At 60.8% G+C, this 16758-nt stretch overlaps 1 protein-coding gene across 2 annotated transcripts; it reads right to left on the bottom strand.

The window, feature by feature from the left end:
* Positions 1-9575: 9575 nt before the first annotated feature.
* On the bottom strand, positions 9576-15538 carry MARVELD1 (MARVEL domain containing 1). 2 transcript variants are annotated; one of them, XR_012646212.1, is made up of 3 exons: positions 13035-14978; positions 11664-12569; positions 9576-10097 (listed from the first exon to the last, which is right to left on the bottom strand). XR_012646212.1 is itself a non-coding variant. In XM_074999355.1 (3 exons), the coding sequence occupies exon 1, from the start codon at positions 15497-15499 to the stop codon at positions 14975-14977; it is 525 nt and encodes a 174-aa protein (XP_074855456.1). In that variant the 5' UTR covers positions 15500-15538; the 3' UTR covers positions 9576-10097; positions 11664-12260; positions 13035-14974. The 2 variants fall into 2 exon arrangements, 1 of the variants encoding a protein (XP_074855456.1); XM_074999355.1 differs by having other exon boundaries at positions 11664-12260; positions 13035-15538.
* Positions 15539-16758: the final 1220 nt, after the last annotated feature.

Below are 16758 nucleotides of genomic sequence, written 5' to 3'. Positions count from 1 at the left end.
TAAATGGTACATTTCCGAATGGAGAGTGGTAACTAATGGCATTGCCCAAGGGTCAGTCCTTGGACCAATCCTATTCAATGTAGTCATAAATGATCTGGAAAAAGGGGTAAACAGTGAAGTGGCAAAGTTTGCAGATGACACTAAACTGCTCGAATGGTTAAGACCAAAGCAGACTGTGAAGAACTTCAAAAAGATCTCACAATACTGAGTGTTTGGGCAATAAAATGACAAATGAAATTTAATGTGGATAAATGTAAGGTAATGCACATTGAAAAAAAATAACCCCAACTATACATACAATATGATGGGGGTTAATTTAGCTACAACTCATCAGGAAAGAGGTCTTGGAGTCCTCGTGTATAGTTCTCTGAAAACATCCACGCAGTGGGCAATGGCAGACAAAAAGCAAGCAGGATGTTAGGAAGCATTTAAAAAAGGGACAGAGAATAAGACACAGAACATCGTATTAGCCTTACATAAAACCACAGTACCCCCACATCTTGAATGCTGCGTACAGCTGTGGTCATCTAATCTCAAAAAAGAAATATTGGCATTAGAAAAGGTTCAAAAAGGGCAACTGAAATGCTGAGGAGTTTGGAACGGGTCCCACACGAGAAGAGATTAAAGAGACTGGGAGCTTTCAGCTCAGAAAAGAGGCGACTAAGGGGGTATATGATAGAGGTGTAGAAAATGATGAGTAATGTGGAGTAAGTGAACAAGGAAAACTTATGTACTTGTTCCCATGATATCAGAACTGGAGGACACCAAATGAAATTAATGGGTAGCAGGTTTAAAACAAATAAAAGAAAGTTCTTCCTCACACAGCGCACAGCCAGCCTGGGGGACTCCTGGCCAGAGGAGGCTGTGAAGGCCGGGGCTATAGCAGAGTTTAGAGAAGAGCTGGATACACTCCTGGAGCTTAGGTCCATTAATGGCTCTGAGCCAGGCTGGCTAAGGAAGGGTGCCCCCAGTCTGTGTCTGCCAGAAGCTGGAGATGGACAGCAGGAGACAGATCACTTGATCATTACCTGTTCGGTTCACTCCCTCTGGGGCACCCGGCATTGGCCACTGTTGGGCTGCCTGGACCTTTGGTCTGATCCCGTATGGCCACTCTTATGTTCTTATGATACCAAATTACAGATGATAGCTAAGCAGGGTGACCATATTTCCCCAGGCCAAATACAGGGCACCCTGTGGGGGAGCTGCCTGCTGCAGCTGCCAAGCTAGTGCAGCTCCCTAGCTGCCCCATGCCACAGGAACGGGGCTGCCACCCCACAGAGAAGCTCCCCCATTGCAGGAATGATTGCCCTGCAGAAGGGCAGGGGCTCACCAGCTGCCCCATGCTGCCGGGCTCCAGGAATGCTGCCAGGATTGCCAGAATGCTCCCTGGCTGCCCCATGCCTTGGGGTGCTGGCAATGGTGCTGCTGCCCCACAGGAGAGCTCCCTGGCTGCAGGGGTTCCCCAGCTGTGGCGGCAGCTGCCCTTCCAGTGGGGTGGGGACAGCTACACAGGAGGCTGGCTGTCCCGCAGCTGGGACTGCCGGTGCACCAGGTCCCCCTTAAAATCTTAGAGGCAGGACAAAACACATGCTCTTACCCCCAACATACCCTGCCTTACCTCTGTGGCTGGGCCCCTGGCTCCCTCTCCTGCCACTGCCTGTACTGGCCCGTCAGTACCTGGTGCGCCTGCTGTCCAGCCAGCTCCTGACTGATTTTTCCTGCAGCTGCGCTGACTTGGGGAAAGGGCAGCTCAGCAGAGGAGTGAACACAGGGGACAATTCGCTTTTTGGTTAAAAAAAAAAAAAAAAAAAAGGTGGGACACCTGCCTAAAAAACGGGCCTGCCCCAGTGAAAACCAGACAGATGGTCACCCTAGTTCCACCCCAGTCCTAAGTGTAACCAAATGGGGGGTGTAAGGCTTTCATCTCCCAGCTATGCTGCATGTGTTTCCTATCACCCTGCAGTAACACCAGGTGGGTGCCTCAGTTTCCCTAGGCACAGCATCAGTGCTAGTAGCGGCTCTATCAGAAGGGTGGCCACATTAGTCTGTATCCACAAAAATGAGAAGTCCTGCAGCACCTTATAGACTGACAGATTTTTCTGGAGCATAAGCTTGTGTGAGCAAAGACCTGCTTTGTCAGGTGCGTGTCATGGAGGTTCCAGAGGCAGGTCTAATTATACAGGCTTGTGAAAATGAGGGAAGAGTCCCAGTCAAGAGGAAGGCCAGAGGTGACCAGGTCAATTCAGCCAGGGAGGATGTGGACCACCAATTCAGCCAGTGGAGGTGTGAACGCCATGAGCAGAGGAACTGCTTCTGCAGCGGGCCAGCGCTCCCAGGCTGTGTTCAGTCTGTGGCTGGTGGTGTCAAACGTGCAAATGGATTGCAGCTCTGCACTTCTCTTTGGAGTCTGGTTTTGAAGATTTTTTGTTGCAGGATCATCATCATCAACAGCCGTGGGCTCCGCAGCTGTTGGCCTCCGATGCCTCTCGCACTATTTCCTTCCACCTTTCCCTGGCCAGTGAGGAGCGGCTTCGTTTCTGTAGGCTGGCTCGGCGCCAATCTGCTATATCATCCCCCCATTCTCTGCGGGGTCTGCCTCTCCTAGTCAGCCATCCGTTATGCTGAATACCAGGGTTGTTCATCGTTCATTCTGCAGATCTGCCCGAAATAGCTGTAACTTGCACTGTAAAACCTGCAGCAGGTTCTCTTCCGGCTGCATCTTCCTGTAGAATTCCTCGCTGGTGACCTTCTGCCTCCATCCTGTTCTCAGGATCTCTTTCTATAACAACTCCTCTCGAATGCCAATATCCTTCTCTTCCAATATTTCATTACCACCCCCGTCTCACAGCCGTATAACAACAAACGTGCTGAATACACATTTTCAAGGCGCTCAGCTCCGTTCCTAAGCTCGTTGCTTTGCTTTTCCTGATCTGATCCATCGCCTTCAGACTCGCTCTGGCTTTCGCTGTTCTAGTCGCTATTTCCTGCTTACAGTCTAGTTGTTGATTCTCATCCCGTGCACAGATATCCCTTCCACCTCTTCCTTGATCCTGTCCATTGCTCTCTCTACGTGTGTGATGAAGATACTCAGCGATATCGGATCTCCTTGCCTGGTACCTCTACTCATTCTCAACCAACTTCCCAACTCTCCACACTTTCTCACTGCTGCCTCCGCATTGTCACTGAGATCCTTCAACAACCCTATCATCTGCTAGCCACTCTGTACGACTCCCACACTGCCCGAGCCACCTTCTGGTCCACACTGTCAAATGTCTTCTGAAAGTCTACGAGGCAAGTGTCGACTTTCTTGTTCTTTCATCGAGCTTCCTCCACAATCAGTCTCAGTGCCAATTTCGGCTGTATGGTACTTCTGTCTTTGCTGGATCCCACTTGCTCGTCCACTAGCTGTTGTATCTGCGATCTCGGTCTCTCCATCAGTACCGTCATCCGCACCTTGCCTAGGTGACTCGCTAGGGCAATCGTTCTGTCGTTCTTGCACTCCAATGCACTTTCTTTCTTGTGTATAGTTGTTGCAGGGTGGCTACTTTTAAATCTGTTATTCAGTGTCCGGGGAGATTGAAGTGGTCTCCTACAGGTTTTGTATGTTCCTGTTCCTGATATCTGATTTGTGTCAATTTATTCTTTTACATAGAGACTGTCCAGTTTGGCCAATGTAAATTGCAGTATGGCAGTCAGTCCAGCAGAAGAGTCGGCCCTACCTTCACAGAATCATAGAAGAGTAGGACTGGAAGGGACCTCGAGAGGCCATCGAGTCCAGCCCCCTGCCCTCATGGCAGGACCAAGCACTTTCTAGACCATCTCTGAAAGCCATCTATCTAACCTCTTCTTAAATACCTCCAGTGATGGAGATTCTACCACCTCCCTTGGCAATTCGTTCCAGTGTTTGATCACCCTGACAGTTAGGAACTTTTTCCTAATGTCCAACCTGAACCTCCCCTGCTGCAATTTAAGTCCATTGCCTCTTGTTCTATCCTCAAAGGCCAAGGAAGAACAAGTTCCCTCCCTCTGCCTTATGACACCCTTTTAGATACCTGAAGACTGCTGTCATGTCCCCCCTCAATCTTCTCTTTTCCAAACTAAACAAGCCCAATTCTTTCAGCCTTTCTTCATAGGTCATGTTCTCTAGACCTTTGATCATTCTCGTTGCTCTCCTCTGGACCCTCTCCAATTTCTCCATATCCTTCCTGAACTGCGGTGCCCAGAACTGGACACAAGACTCCAGCTGAGGCCTAACCAGCGCAGAGTAGAGCGGGAGAATGACTTATCGTGTCTTGTTCACAACACACCTGTTAATGCATCCCAGAATCATGTTCGCTTTTTTTGCAACAACGTCACACTGTTGACTCATATTTAGGTTGTGGTCCACTATAATCCCTAGATCCCTTTCTGCTGTAGTTGTTCCTAGACAGTCTCTCCCCATTCTGTATGTGTGAAACTGATTGTTCCTTCCCAAGTGGAGCACTTTGCATTTGTCCTTATTAAACTTCATCCTGTTTACCTCAGCCCATTTCTCCAGTTTATCCAGATCCTTTTGAATTATGACCCTGTCCTCCAAAGAAGTTGCAACCCCTCCCAGCTTGGTATCATCTGCAAACTTAATAAGTGTACTTTCTATGTCAATATCTAAATTGTTAATGAAGATATTGAACAGAACCGGTCCTAACACAGACCCCTGTGGAACCCCACTAGATATACTTTTCCAGCAGGATTGAAAACCATTAATAACTACTCTCTGGGTACAGTTATCCAGCCAGTTGTTCACCCACCTTATAGTGGCCCCATCTAAGTTGTATTTGAGTAGTTTATTGATAAGTATATTATGTGAGACTGTGTCAAATGCCTTACTGAAGTCTAGGTATACCACATCCACCACTTCTCCCTTATCCACAAGGCTCGTTATTCTATCAAAGAAAGCCATTAGATTGGTTTGACAAGATCTGTTTTTAACAAAACCACGCTGGCTGTTCCCTATCACCTTACCACCTTGGGGACTCTCTTTTTGCCCCACCACCTCTACAAACTTGATACAGTTCTGTGGGGATCTGGAAGCCTTCTTTCACCATCTCCAACTCAAAGAATACTTCCAACCTGCCACTGAACAGCGTCCTGACCCACAGGTACCCTCCCACCTCCAGCACAAGGAGAAGAATTCCTCATGGACTCCCCCAGTGGTCGAAATGACAAACTGGGCCTATACATAGAATGCTTCCGCCGGCGTGCACAGGCAGAAATTGTGGAAAAGTGGCATCACTTACCCCATAACCTCAGCCGTGCAGAACGCAACACCAGCAACAGCCTCAGAAACAACTCTGACATTGTCATCCAAGAGGCCGACAAGGGAGGTGCTGTTGTCATCATGAATAGGACAAACTAACAAAAGGAGCCTGCCAGGCAACTCTCCAGTACCACATTCTACAAGCCACTGTCCCACGAACCCACCGAGGAATACGCAAAAAAACTACAGCATCTGCTGAAGACCCTCCCTATAAAAACACAGGAATAAATCTACACAGACACACTCCTGAAGCCCCCACCTACCACCCAAGATCCATAAATCTGGGAATCCTGGACGCCCCATCATCTCAGCCATTGTCACTCTCACTACAGGACAGTCTGGATATGTGGACTCTCTACTCAGACCCTACGCTAGCAGCGCTACCAGCTTTCTTCACGATATCACCGATTTCCTCAGGAAACTACAATCCATTGGTGACCTTCCTGAAAACACCATCCTGGCCACCATGGACGTAGAGGCCCTTTACATCAATAGCCCACACGAAGATGGACTCCAAGCTGTTAGGAACATTATCCCAGCTGAGACCGAGGCACAAATGGTGGCGGAGCTTTGTGACTTTGTCCTCACCCACAACTATTTCAGATTTGAGGACAATTTATACCTTCAAATCAGTGGCATCATTTTTACAGCTGACCTGGAACAACACTTCCTGAGTTCTCATCCCCTAGTGCCCCTCCTCTACCTGCGCTACATTGATGACGTCTTCATCGTCTGGACCCCTGGGAAGGAGGCTCTTGAGAGTGCCACTGTGATTTCAACAGGTTCCATCCCACATTTAACCTTAGCCTGGACCAGTCCACACAAGAGACCCACTTCCTGGACACTACTGTGCAGATAAGTGATGGTCACATAAACACCACCCTATAATGGAAATCCCCAGACCTCTATGCTTGTCTACGCACTTCCAGCTTCTATCCAGGGCAGACTACACAATCCATTGTTTACAGCCAGGCACTAGGGTACAACCGTATTTGCTCTGATCCATCAGACAGAGACAAACATCTACAAGACCTTTACCAAGCTCCCCTCAAACTGCAATACCCACCTAAGGAAGTGAGGAAACAGATTGATAGAGCCAGACAGGTACCCAGAAGCCACCTGCTACAAGACAGGCCTTGCAAGGAAAACAAGAGAACACCACTGACCATCACATACAGCCCCCACCTAAGGCCTCTCCAACGCATCATCAGTGATCTGCAACCCATCCTGAGCAATGATCCTTCACTCTCACAGACCTTGGGAGGCAGGACTGTCCTCGCCTACAGACAGCCCATTAACCTCAAACAAATCCTCACCGGCCAATATAGACCACAACACGGTAACTCTAAACCTGGAACCAGCCCCTGCAACGGTCCTTGCTGCCAACTCTACTCACATATCTACACCAGTGACATCATCACAGGACCTAACACCAACTATACCGTCAGGGGCTCCTTTACCTGCACATCTACTAATATAATATTTGCCATCATGTGCCAGCCACGCCCCACTGCCATTTACATTGGCCAAACTGGACAGTGTCTACATAAAAGAATAGATGGACATAAATCAGACCTCAGGAAGGGTGATGTACAGAAGCCTGTAGGGGAACACTTCAATCTCCCTGGACACTCAGTAGCTGATTTAAAAGTAGCCACCCTGCAACAAAAAACTTCAAAAACAGACTCCAAAGGGACACCGGAGAGCTGCAATTCATCTGGGAGTGAGCAGGGACTGGGAGTGGCTGGCCCATTACAAAAGCAGTTTCTCTGCTCTTGGAGTTCACACCTCCCATCAGCTGCTGGAAGTGGGCCACATCCTCCCCGACTGAACTCACCTCATCAACTCTGGCCTTCCTCTTGACTGGCTGGGACTCCCTTCTCTTCATGAGCCTGTACATTCACGAGCTGCCTTTGGACTCTCCACTCCACGCACCTGACAAAGTGGGTCTTTGTCCATAAAATCTCATGCTCCAAAAACCACCTGCTAGTGGGGAGGGGAGATTGGGTGTGATGACGTCTCACGCAGGCCAGGCCCTCCCTGCTTTTTGTAACCCAGGCTACCAAGTGCCCCCCTTTCTTCTCCAGGAGACAGGACAGAGGCGGGAGGAGGGGCCTGGCTGGTATGAATGGGAACTGGGCTGTGGAGTGGGGGGTCTCATCTGGTCTGGCTGGAGAGGGAGGAAGGGGGCCAGGGCCCGGCTCGGGGACCCCTCTGGGCCCCTCTCCCCAGGATGGATGGTGCTGACAGGTTCTGGCTCCTGTGCTGACCCGTCTGTTCTGCGCTGTGTCCCTGTCGCCCCATAACCCGTCTGTTCTACCTAGAGCGAGAGCCCCCTCTGCCTGTGGGTGGGGCAGGGCCTGGGACCCCCCACGCCGTGACCCCTGCCCCTGCCCAGCGCACAAAGAGCCCCTTTAGCTGCAGCCAGCACAGGCAGCATGGGGCCCATGAAACGCAGCAGCCTGGTAGCCTCTCTGCAGCCTTGTTCTCCATGGTGGGACAGCAACCCCCCAGGGCCGCAGCAGGGCCCTGCCAGCCCCACAGGGAGCTGCCTGCAGCTGGGGCCTGACCCAGACAGATGGGCTGGACCGGACCGGCTGACCCCCCGTGGAAAGCCAGAGCTGGAGCTGCCTGGGGAGCCACTGGGCCTGTCCTGGCATACGGGGCCAGGCCTGGGGAATCGCTGCGTCCCCGTCCCGGGAGCACTGTCGTCTCCGCCACCCTGGGCCACTCTCCTGCCAGCTGGCCCCAGCGGGTCTGCTCGCCAGCTGCGCCCATCCCCGGCCTTGCACAGAGGCAGGGCTGGAGGCTGCTGCACCTCCCTCTCTGCTCCTGCCCGAGGGGACAAGGAGCCCTGGCCTCCCGCATGTCTGCTGCCAGGGTGCCCGGAGCAGGCCTGGGCCCATCTGCCTGAGGCCCTGCCCGGGTCGTGCCGCCTGCGGCCCCATCAACCACAGCCAAGCCCCAGGACCCAGCTGCAGGACCCAGCCTCAGGACCCAGCCCCAGGACCAGCCCCAGGGCCCCAGGGCCCCAGGACCCAGCTCCAGGACCCAGCCCCAGGGCCCCAGGACCCAGCTCCAGGACCCAGCCCAGCTGGCACACTGGCCTGGGCAGCCACAGGGGCCTGAAGCCCAGCTCAGCTCTGGGAGCCCCCGTCAGACAGCTGGGGACTGCCCCAGAGCCTGGCGAGGACGTGCTGCCCCCTGCAGACTCCAGCCGCTGGGCCGGGGTTCCCTGTGATGCAGCCAGAGCCGAATCCCAGGCCAGGCTCTAGTGATCAGGGCCAGCAGGGCCCTACTCTGGCAGGACGCAACCAGCCCTGGGCAGAGCGGAGGGGCCAGGGGACTCCTGGGTGAAGTGGGAGGCAGGACTGAGGCCCCTCTGATGCAGGAACAGGACAGTGGTGAGGCTGGTGCTCTGGGGAATCCCTACACACTGTCCCCCCTTCCCCCCTGCAGCGCTGGAGTCCCGCCCCCCCCACAGCGCTGCACTCCCAGCCCCCCCCTTCCCCCACAGCGCTGGGGTCCTGGCTCCCCTCCCCCCACAGCGCTGCACTCCCAGCCCCCCCCTTCCCCCACAGCGCTGGAGTCCTGGCTCCCCTCCCCCCCACAGCGCTGCACTCCCAGCCCCCCCTTCCCCCACAGCGCTGGGGTCCTGGCTCCCCTCCCCCCACAGCGCTGCACTCCCAGCCCCCCCCTTCCCCCACAGCGCTGGGGTCCTGGCTCCCCTCCCCCCCACAGCACTGCACTCCCAGCCCCCCCTTCCCCCACAGCACTGGGGTCCTGGCTCCCCTCCTCCCACAGCGCTGCACTCCCAGCCCCCACCTTCCCCCCCAGCGCTGGAGTCCTGGCTCCCCTCCCCCCCCTAGCGCTGCACTCCCAGCCCCCTGCTTCCCCCACAGCGTTGGGGTCCTGGCTCCCCTCCCCCCACAGCGCTGCACTCCCAGCCCCCCCTTCCCCCACAGCGCTGGAGTCCTGGCTCCCCTCCCCCCACAGCGCTGCACTCCCAGCCCCCCCTTCCCCCACAGCGCTGGAGTCCCGGCTCCCCTCCCCCACACACCGCTGGAGTCCCGGCTCCCCTCCCCCGCACACCACTACACTCCCAGCCCCCCCCCTTCCCCCACAGCACTGGGGTCCTGGCTCCCCTCCCCCCACAGAGCTGGAGTCCCAGCCCCCCTTCCCGCTGCAGCGCTGCACTCCCAGGCCCCTCACCCCTCTCTCACCCCATCCCATGGGCCTGCCCGCCCCGAGACAAAGGCCCCACACAGACAGGCCCAGCTCAGACCAGCAGCCCTTTATTTGGACAAGGGGATTCATAGCAAACAGGGCCTGGAGCAGCTGGGCCTCCAAGCCAGACACAGCCGGACGCAGCTCCTGCCCGCCAAGCCCTGGCCTGCTTGCTTCTGGGGTGAGGACGGGCAGCAGGATGAGGGGCCCGACTTCTCTGCAGAGCAGCTGCCGGCCTAGCAGTGCATGGCCAGGGCACCGGCCCAGCCTCCCGGCTACCCAGCTGGGCAGGGCAGAGGCCAGCCGCAGGCCAGGCAGGGTGGACCAGGAGCGCCTGGCTGGGCCCCTGGCACATGCTGCCCCGATGGGCAGAGCTGCCCCAGGCAGGGCGGGGGCAGCAGGCGGGCGCACTCAGCTCTCCCGTGCGCTGGGCCCTGTCCATACCACCTGGGGAGCCAGCCTGGCTGAACGGAGCAGGGCTGCGGCTCTCCAGGCGCTCCGTTGCCTTGCGGTGCAGCTGCCTGCGAGGCGTAGTCGTGAGCGCAGCCCCCGTCGGAGTGCAGGAGCCACGGAGCTGCAAGGGAAATGGAGTGACTAGCAGCACAGAGCAGCGAGGCCCTGCCCTGGACCCTCTGTGCCCCTCCCCAGCCACGGGCGAGGCCATCTGCGACCCCCAGCTGCTGCAGCGCTCCCTGGCCCTCAAGCCCTCCCAGGCCGCAGGGCGCTCAGCCTGCAGCCAGGGATCAGCCCCCGCCCGCGTCTGGTCCATTTGCTCACTCTGAGGCTGGCCCACAAAGCCAGGCCCAGGCGGCTATGGCTCACCATCAGCTGCCGAGCTGTGGACACCGTGACCGTTCCCCTGCTGTCTGCACACTGCCACCCAACGAGACCACAGCTAGGCCTAGTGATGGTACGGGACCGGGGAGATAGCTGGGCCAGCACCGCTGGTGGCAGTCGTGGGATGCTATAGCCTGTAGTACCACTTTGCCACAGACAAGGGCAGCAGCTGAGGCATCGTGGTCACAGCAGAGAGCAGGGGAGGCGGCACAGGGCGGTGCCAGAGGCCACGGGGCGCGTGGAGCAGGGAAGGAGCCACGCAGTTACTGGCCAAGGGGCGCGTGGAGCAGGGAAGGAGCCACGCAGTTACAGGCCAAGGGGCGCGTGGAGCAGGGAAGGAGCCACGCAGTTACTGGCCAAGGGGCGCGTGGAGCAGGGAAGGAGCCACGCAGTTACAGGCCAAGGGGCGCGTGGAGCAGGGAGGAAGCCACGCAGTTACTGGCCAAGGGGCGCGTGGAGCAGGGAAGGAGCCACGCAGTTACAGGCCAAGGGGCGCGTGGAGCAGGGAGGAAGCCACGCAGTTACTGGCCAAGGGGCGCGTGGAGCAGGGAAGGAGCCACGCAGTTACTGGCCAAGGGGCGCGTGGAGCAGGGAAGGAGCCACGCAGTTACAGGCCAAGGGGCGCGTGGAGCAGGGAGGGAGCCACGCAGTTACTGGCCAAGGGGCGCGTGGAGCAGGGAAGGAGCCACGCAGTTACAGGCCAAGGGGCGCGTGGAGCAGGGAGGAAGCCACGCAGTTACTGGCCAAGGGGCGCGTGGAGCAGGGAAGGAGCCACGCAGTTACTGGCCAAGGGGCGCGTGGAGCAGGGAAGGAGCCACGCAGTTACAGGCCAAGGGGCGCGTGGAGCAGGGAAGGAGCCACGCAGTTACAGGCCAAGGGGCGCGTGGAGCAGGGAAGGAGCCACGCAGTTACTGGCCAAGGGGCACGTGGAGCAACCCACGCAGTTACTGGCCACGGGGCACATGCATGCCTTGCAGCAGGGCTGTAATTTGAGTCCCGTTGCTGCAGTGGTTCTGCAGTCTCAGCCCATCCTAACATAGAGTCCTGAGGGCTGGAGCTGAACCAGGGCCCTGTCCTCTGTGCACCGCAGGGGGACGCCCTGGGGAAAAGCCTCGCCTCAGGCTGGCAGGTTAAGGGGGCACTACCAAGAGAGCTGTAATACCTGGAGGCACTGAACCCCTTGTAACGCTACTTCCCACGCCAGCCACAGCGCAGAGCTCCCTGGCCCCTCCTGAGTGATTCCAGGGGAGCCCATGTCCACTGCCAGACCCTCAATCCACGCCCCTGACACCACCAAGCTCACCTTGGGCAAGACTCCCTCCCTTGGCTCTGCGCCACCTGCCCTCGCGGCCTGCACTGCGTCTCGGTTTCCAGGGCTGGGGGCCTGCAGCCGCTGCCTGGTGCAGGAGCAGGGTGAGTGCCAGCCACCTGGGCTGGGCTCCATGCTCTCTCCAGAGATGAATGCCCGTGCACAAGTCCAGCCTCCTCTGGGTACCCTGTCCTCACCCGCAGCAGCTGAGGGGCCCGGGCCTGGGAGCAGGAACCCTGGCAGCCAGTCCGTCCAGGGGCTCGGCCTCACAGCTGGAGCAGGGGCCAGACAAGAAGTCAGAGCAGCACGTCCATCCTCCGAGTGGTTGGCTTTGGGTGGGGCCGAGGGCTGATCCATCCCGGCTCCTCCTGCCTTCACACGTGGCTCCGGAGGGTCCGGGGCTGAAAGGCACTTGGGTTGCAGGCTGGGAAGCAGGGGCCTGAGCCGTGGGTACAGGCACTGGAGAGGGGGCAGCATTCCTGAAACAGGCCCAGGCCCAGCCGCTGCCCCTTGGGGCCTCCTTCGCAGGACTGGTCCTCAGCACCCGGCAAGAGCAGCAGCGGGACCGCAGGCACCAGGGTGGACGTCTGCCTGTAAGACCGAAAGGCACTTGCTGCCACGCTGCCCAGAATGGCCTTGGCACAGCCCTGAGCCCCGGCCGCTGGACGGCGCCCACGCAGCCGAGGGACGAGACACCTCCCTTGTGCACCATGCACAGGGCCCGGCCTGTCCTCCGGAGCCGTCCCGTCTCTGCGTGCCCGAGGCCAGCTCTTCCCTGCATTTCCTTACTGCGCTGAACTCCAGGCACAGCCTCTGTCGCCGCCTGTGCAGGGGTTAAACAGCTGCCGTGTGCTGCCCCAGAGGAGCTGCATTGCCCTGGCTGGCCCTGCTGTGGGTCCCCTGCAAAGAAAAGGGCAGGAGAGAACCACGCACAAGGAGGCTGCAGGGAAGGGGGCTCTCGGGGCTGCAAGGCCCAGCCCCTGCTCCCTCCCCCCCAGCCCCGAGTCAGGCCTGGGAGTAGGTGGCAGCAAAGAGCCAGAGCTTTGCCCTGCTGGGGCCTCACTCCCTGGGATGGGAACAGGCAGAGTTCGGTGCCCGAGCAGAGGGCAGCCGCCGGGGCTGCGTGCTGGAGACAGTCAGCACTCAGCCCCTCGAAGGGCAGGGGGGTCTGGGGATCTCTGAGCACTGAGTTCTCTTACAGCCGGTTTCTCCTGCAGCGTTTCGGGCCCGGGGAGGGACCAGTCCTGGCTGGGCCATGGCTGCTGGGAGAGCAGCTCCTGCCTCTTGCCCCTTCTGTGACGGCGCCCTCCTGCCCCAGCCCCACGGCCCAACCAGCCTGCGTGGAGACCTGGAGCAAACACCCACCTGTGCGAGCTGGAAGCGGGAGCCTCGGGCTGGCAGCCCCACCTTCGGGCCATCGGAGCTGGGTTCTTGGGCTGCGGAGAGCCTGTGTCCGTCTGTCCGTCCACACCAAGGGGGGAGTTCCTCAGTCTGGGGGCTGCGGATCCCTGCCAGGCTGGGGAGGTCTGCCAGCCCATCCCGCAGGGCAGACACTGTAGGTCCATCCCTCTGTCTCAGGTGAGACAGAAGCGGCTGTGTGTCCGTCCATCCATCCATCCCAGAGGAAGCAGAGGAGGCTGTATGTCTGGTGGTCCCTTGTGCGGAGCGGTGGGGGGGTGCTGTCTGTCCTGGGGGAGGCAGAGGGGAGTTGGGTCTGTCTGTCCCAAAGGAGATGAGGAGGGGAGCTGTGAATCCATCTGTCCATCCCAGGAAAGGGAGGGAGCTCTGGGTCCATCCTGGGGGAGGTGGGGAGGCTGTGGGTCCATCTGTCCGTGCAGAGTGAGGTGGGGGGCTGCAGGTCCGTCCGTCTGTCCAAGTGGGGTGATGCTGTGGATCCCTCTGTCCATCCCAGGGAAGGTGGGGGGGAGCTGTGGGTCCATCTGTGTGTCCCAGGAGAAGCAGAAGAGCTGCAGGTCCATCCATCTGTCCGTGCAGGGCGAGGTGGGGGGCTGCAGGTCTGTCTGTCTGTCCATCCTGAGCAAGGTGGGCGGCTGCGGGTCTGTCCTGGGCAGTGTGGAGCGCTGCGGGTCTGTCCATCTGTCCGTCCCAGGCAAGGTGGGGGGCTGTGGGTCTGTCCATCTGTATGTCCTGGGCAAGGCAAGGCAGGGGGCTGCAGGTCCGTCCATCTGTCCATCCCGGGCAAGGTGGGTGGGGGGCTGCAGGTCTGTCTGTCCAAGGGTGAGGTGGGTGGGGGGCTGCAGGTCTGTCCGTCTGTCTGTCCCAGGCAGGGTGAAGTGGGGGGCTGCGGGTCTGTCCATCTGTCCATCCCAGGTGAGGTGGGTGGGGGGCTGCGGCCCCAGCCATCCATCCGTCCCAGGCAGGGCGAGACGGGTGGGGGGCTGCAGGTCCGTCCGTCTGTCCGTCCGTCCCAGGCAGGGCGAGGCAGGTAGGGGGCTGCGGGTCCGTCCCGGGCAGGGAGAGGCAATGGGGGGCTGTGGGTCTGTCCTGGGCAGGGCGAGGCGGGTCGGCGGCTGCGGGTCCGTCCGTCCCAGGCAGGGCAAGGCAGTTGGGGGGCTGTGGGTCCGTCCCGAGCAGGGCGAGGCGGGCGGGGGGCTGCGGGTCCATCCATCTGTCCGTCCGTCCTGGGCAGGGCGAGGTGGTTGGGGGGCTGTGGGTCCGTCCCGGGTAGGGCGAGGCGGGTGGGGGGGCTGTGGGTCCGTCCGTCCATCCATCCGTCTGTCCTGGGCAGGGCGAGGTGGGTAGCGGGGGCTGCGGGTCTGTCCGTCTGTCCTGGGCAGGGCGAGGCGGTTGGGGGGCTGTGGGTCTGTCCCGGGCAGGGCGAGGCAGGTGGGGGGCTGCGGGTCCATCCATCTGTCCGTCCGTCCTGGGCAGGGCGAGGCGGTTGGGGGGCTGTGGGTCCATCCCGGGCATGGTGAGGCAGGGGGGGGCTGTGGGTCGGTCCATCCGTCCATCCGTCCCGGGCAGGGCGAAGCGGATGGGGGGGGGGCTGCGGGTCTGTCTGTTTGTCCGTCCGTCCTGGGCAGGGCGAGGCGGTTGAGGGGCTGTGGGTCCGTCCCGGGCAGGGCGAGGCGGGTAGGGGTCTGCAGGTCCGTCTGTCCGTCCGTCCGTCCGTCCGTCCTGGGCAGGGCAGGGCAAGGCGGTTGGGGGGCTGTGGGTCCATCCGTCCATCTGTCCGTCTGTCCGCCCGTCCCGGGCAGGACGAGGCGGGTGGGGGGCTGCGGGTCCGTCTGTCTGTCCGTCCATCCTGGGCAGGGCGAGGCAGGGACGGGGAGTGGGGGGCTCGCTCAGACGATGTCGCGGTGGCCTCGCCAGCGGCGTGCCAGGCAGTAGAGACCCGCCAGCAGGTGCAGGGCGGCGGCCAGCGCCCCGCACACGGCGGCGCCCAGGTAGGCGCGGTAGGGGCAGCGCTGGCTGTAGCCCCGCAGGGTGCAGTAGCTGCTGCGCTCCGCCTTGTGGCCCATGACGCCCGCGGCCGCCGCGTACAGCCCGGCGCCCAGCAGCAGGTCGGCGGCCGCGTTGGTGAGCAGCCAGCGGGCGCCCAGCCCCGGCACCAGCGCCCAGCGGCCCAGCAGGCTGAGGCCCAGCAGCGCCAGCGCCAGCAGCCAGGCCAGCACGGCGGCGAACAGCGCGAAGTGCGCCGCGCCCTCGTACTTGTGGGCGGCCACCGCGCCCCAGCAGGCGGCGCCCAGGAGCAGCTGCCCCAGGCGCAGCGGCAGCAGCGGGCTGCGCACGAAGGGCCGGTGCAGCCCCAGGGGCCCGCGGGCGGGCGGCGGCGGCGGCGGCGCGGCGGGGGGCGCGGGCGGGGGCATGGCGGCGGCGGCGGCGCTGGGCGCTCCGGCCCGGCCCGGCCCGCCAGCGCCTCACTTCCTCTGCGCGGGCCGGCCCCGCGGCTGGCGCCCGGCGCCCCTTCCTGCCCCGCCCCGCGGCCGCCCCAGCGCCTCGCCCGGCCGAGCGCCCCCGGCCGTCCGGCGCCCCGGCCTGCACCCCACTCCCGGCCGCCCCCGGCCCCGCCATCCGGCGCCCCAGTCCCGGGCACCCCCAGTCCCGGCCGCCCCCGGCCCCGCCGTCCTGCACCCCAGCCCCAGGCACCCCCAGCCCCAGCATCCGGCACCCCAGTCCCGGCCGCCCCCGGCCCCGCTAGCCTGCACCCTAGTCCCGGTCATCCCCAGTCCCAGCCGCCTCCAGCCCCACCATCCTGCACCCCAGTCCCAGCCACCCACAGCCCTGTCATCCTGCACCCCAGTCCCGGGCACACCCCGGTGAGCCACTCAGCGCCCCCAGTCCCAGGCGCCGACCTGTGTCGTCCAGCGCCCCAGTCCCAGGCACCCCCAGCCCTGCCATCCTGTACCCCAGCCCAGGGCACCTCCAGCCCCACCATCCTGCACCCCCAGCCCCGGGCACCCCCGTCTGTGTCATCCAGTGCCCCAGCCCAAGGCAAACCAAGCCCTGGCATCCTGCACCCCTGGCCCCGGGCATCCCCAGCCAGGTGACTGGCAGAGCAGCCTGCGTTTCTGTGGGGGTGCGCAGGCACACACCCCACAGTGCACAGAACAAAATTTATTCTGCCCCAAGATGGAGAAAAGAGGCAGGAACACTGGCTCCAAAACTCCACGCACCAGCCGCTGGGCTGGGATGCGTCTTCGGGCGGCAGACAGACACCGAGGGCAGGCCTAGGCCTGGATGGGAGTCCTCTGGTGTGTTGCCGGCAGTGCTGAGCTGGCAGGGGTGACATGGCAGAGCCAGCCCTCCCCCATTCTCCTGGCACAGGAGCGTGTGTGTGTAGGAGAGCCACCTCCAGGTCCTCGGCCCCCCAGCCCCACGGCGACGCCCTGCACTGCAGGACCCCGGTGGGCTCAGCTCAGCTCAGCTCAGCTGTTGGGTCACTGTCCTTCCTGAGCCCCGCCCGCCATGCAGCCTGGCCAGCACCTCTGGCTCCTGCATCCGGGCCCTGGGGAGGAGGGCGGGGCCCTTCCTGCCAGTGTTGGTCTGTCGCTGCGGGAGGCCGACTGTCCCCTGCTGCCCCCAGCTTTGGCACACCCACAGCGCTGCCTGGTTTATACATAGCAAA

This window comes from Carettochelys insculpta, chromosome 7, assembly GCF_033958435.1.
Source record: "Carettochelys insculpta isolate YL-2023 chromosome 7, ASM3395843v1, whole genome shotgun sequence".
Lineage (NCBI taxonomy): Eukaryota > Metazoa > Chordata > Testudines > Carettochelyidae > Carettochelys > Carettochelys insculpta.
Note: the sequence above shows the minus strand (reverse complement) of the source record. Positions and strands in the feature narration are given on the sequence as shown.

Bases quoted from the DNA above. Each gene is read 5' to 3' on its own strand.
- MARVELD1 (XM_074999355.1), bottom strand. From the start codon at position 15,499: ATGCCCCCGCCCGCGCCCCCCGCCGCGCCGCCGCCGCCGCCGCCCGCC.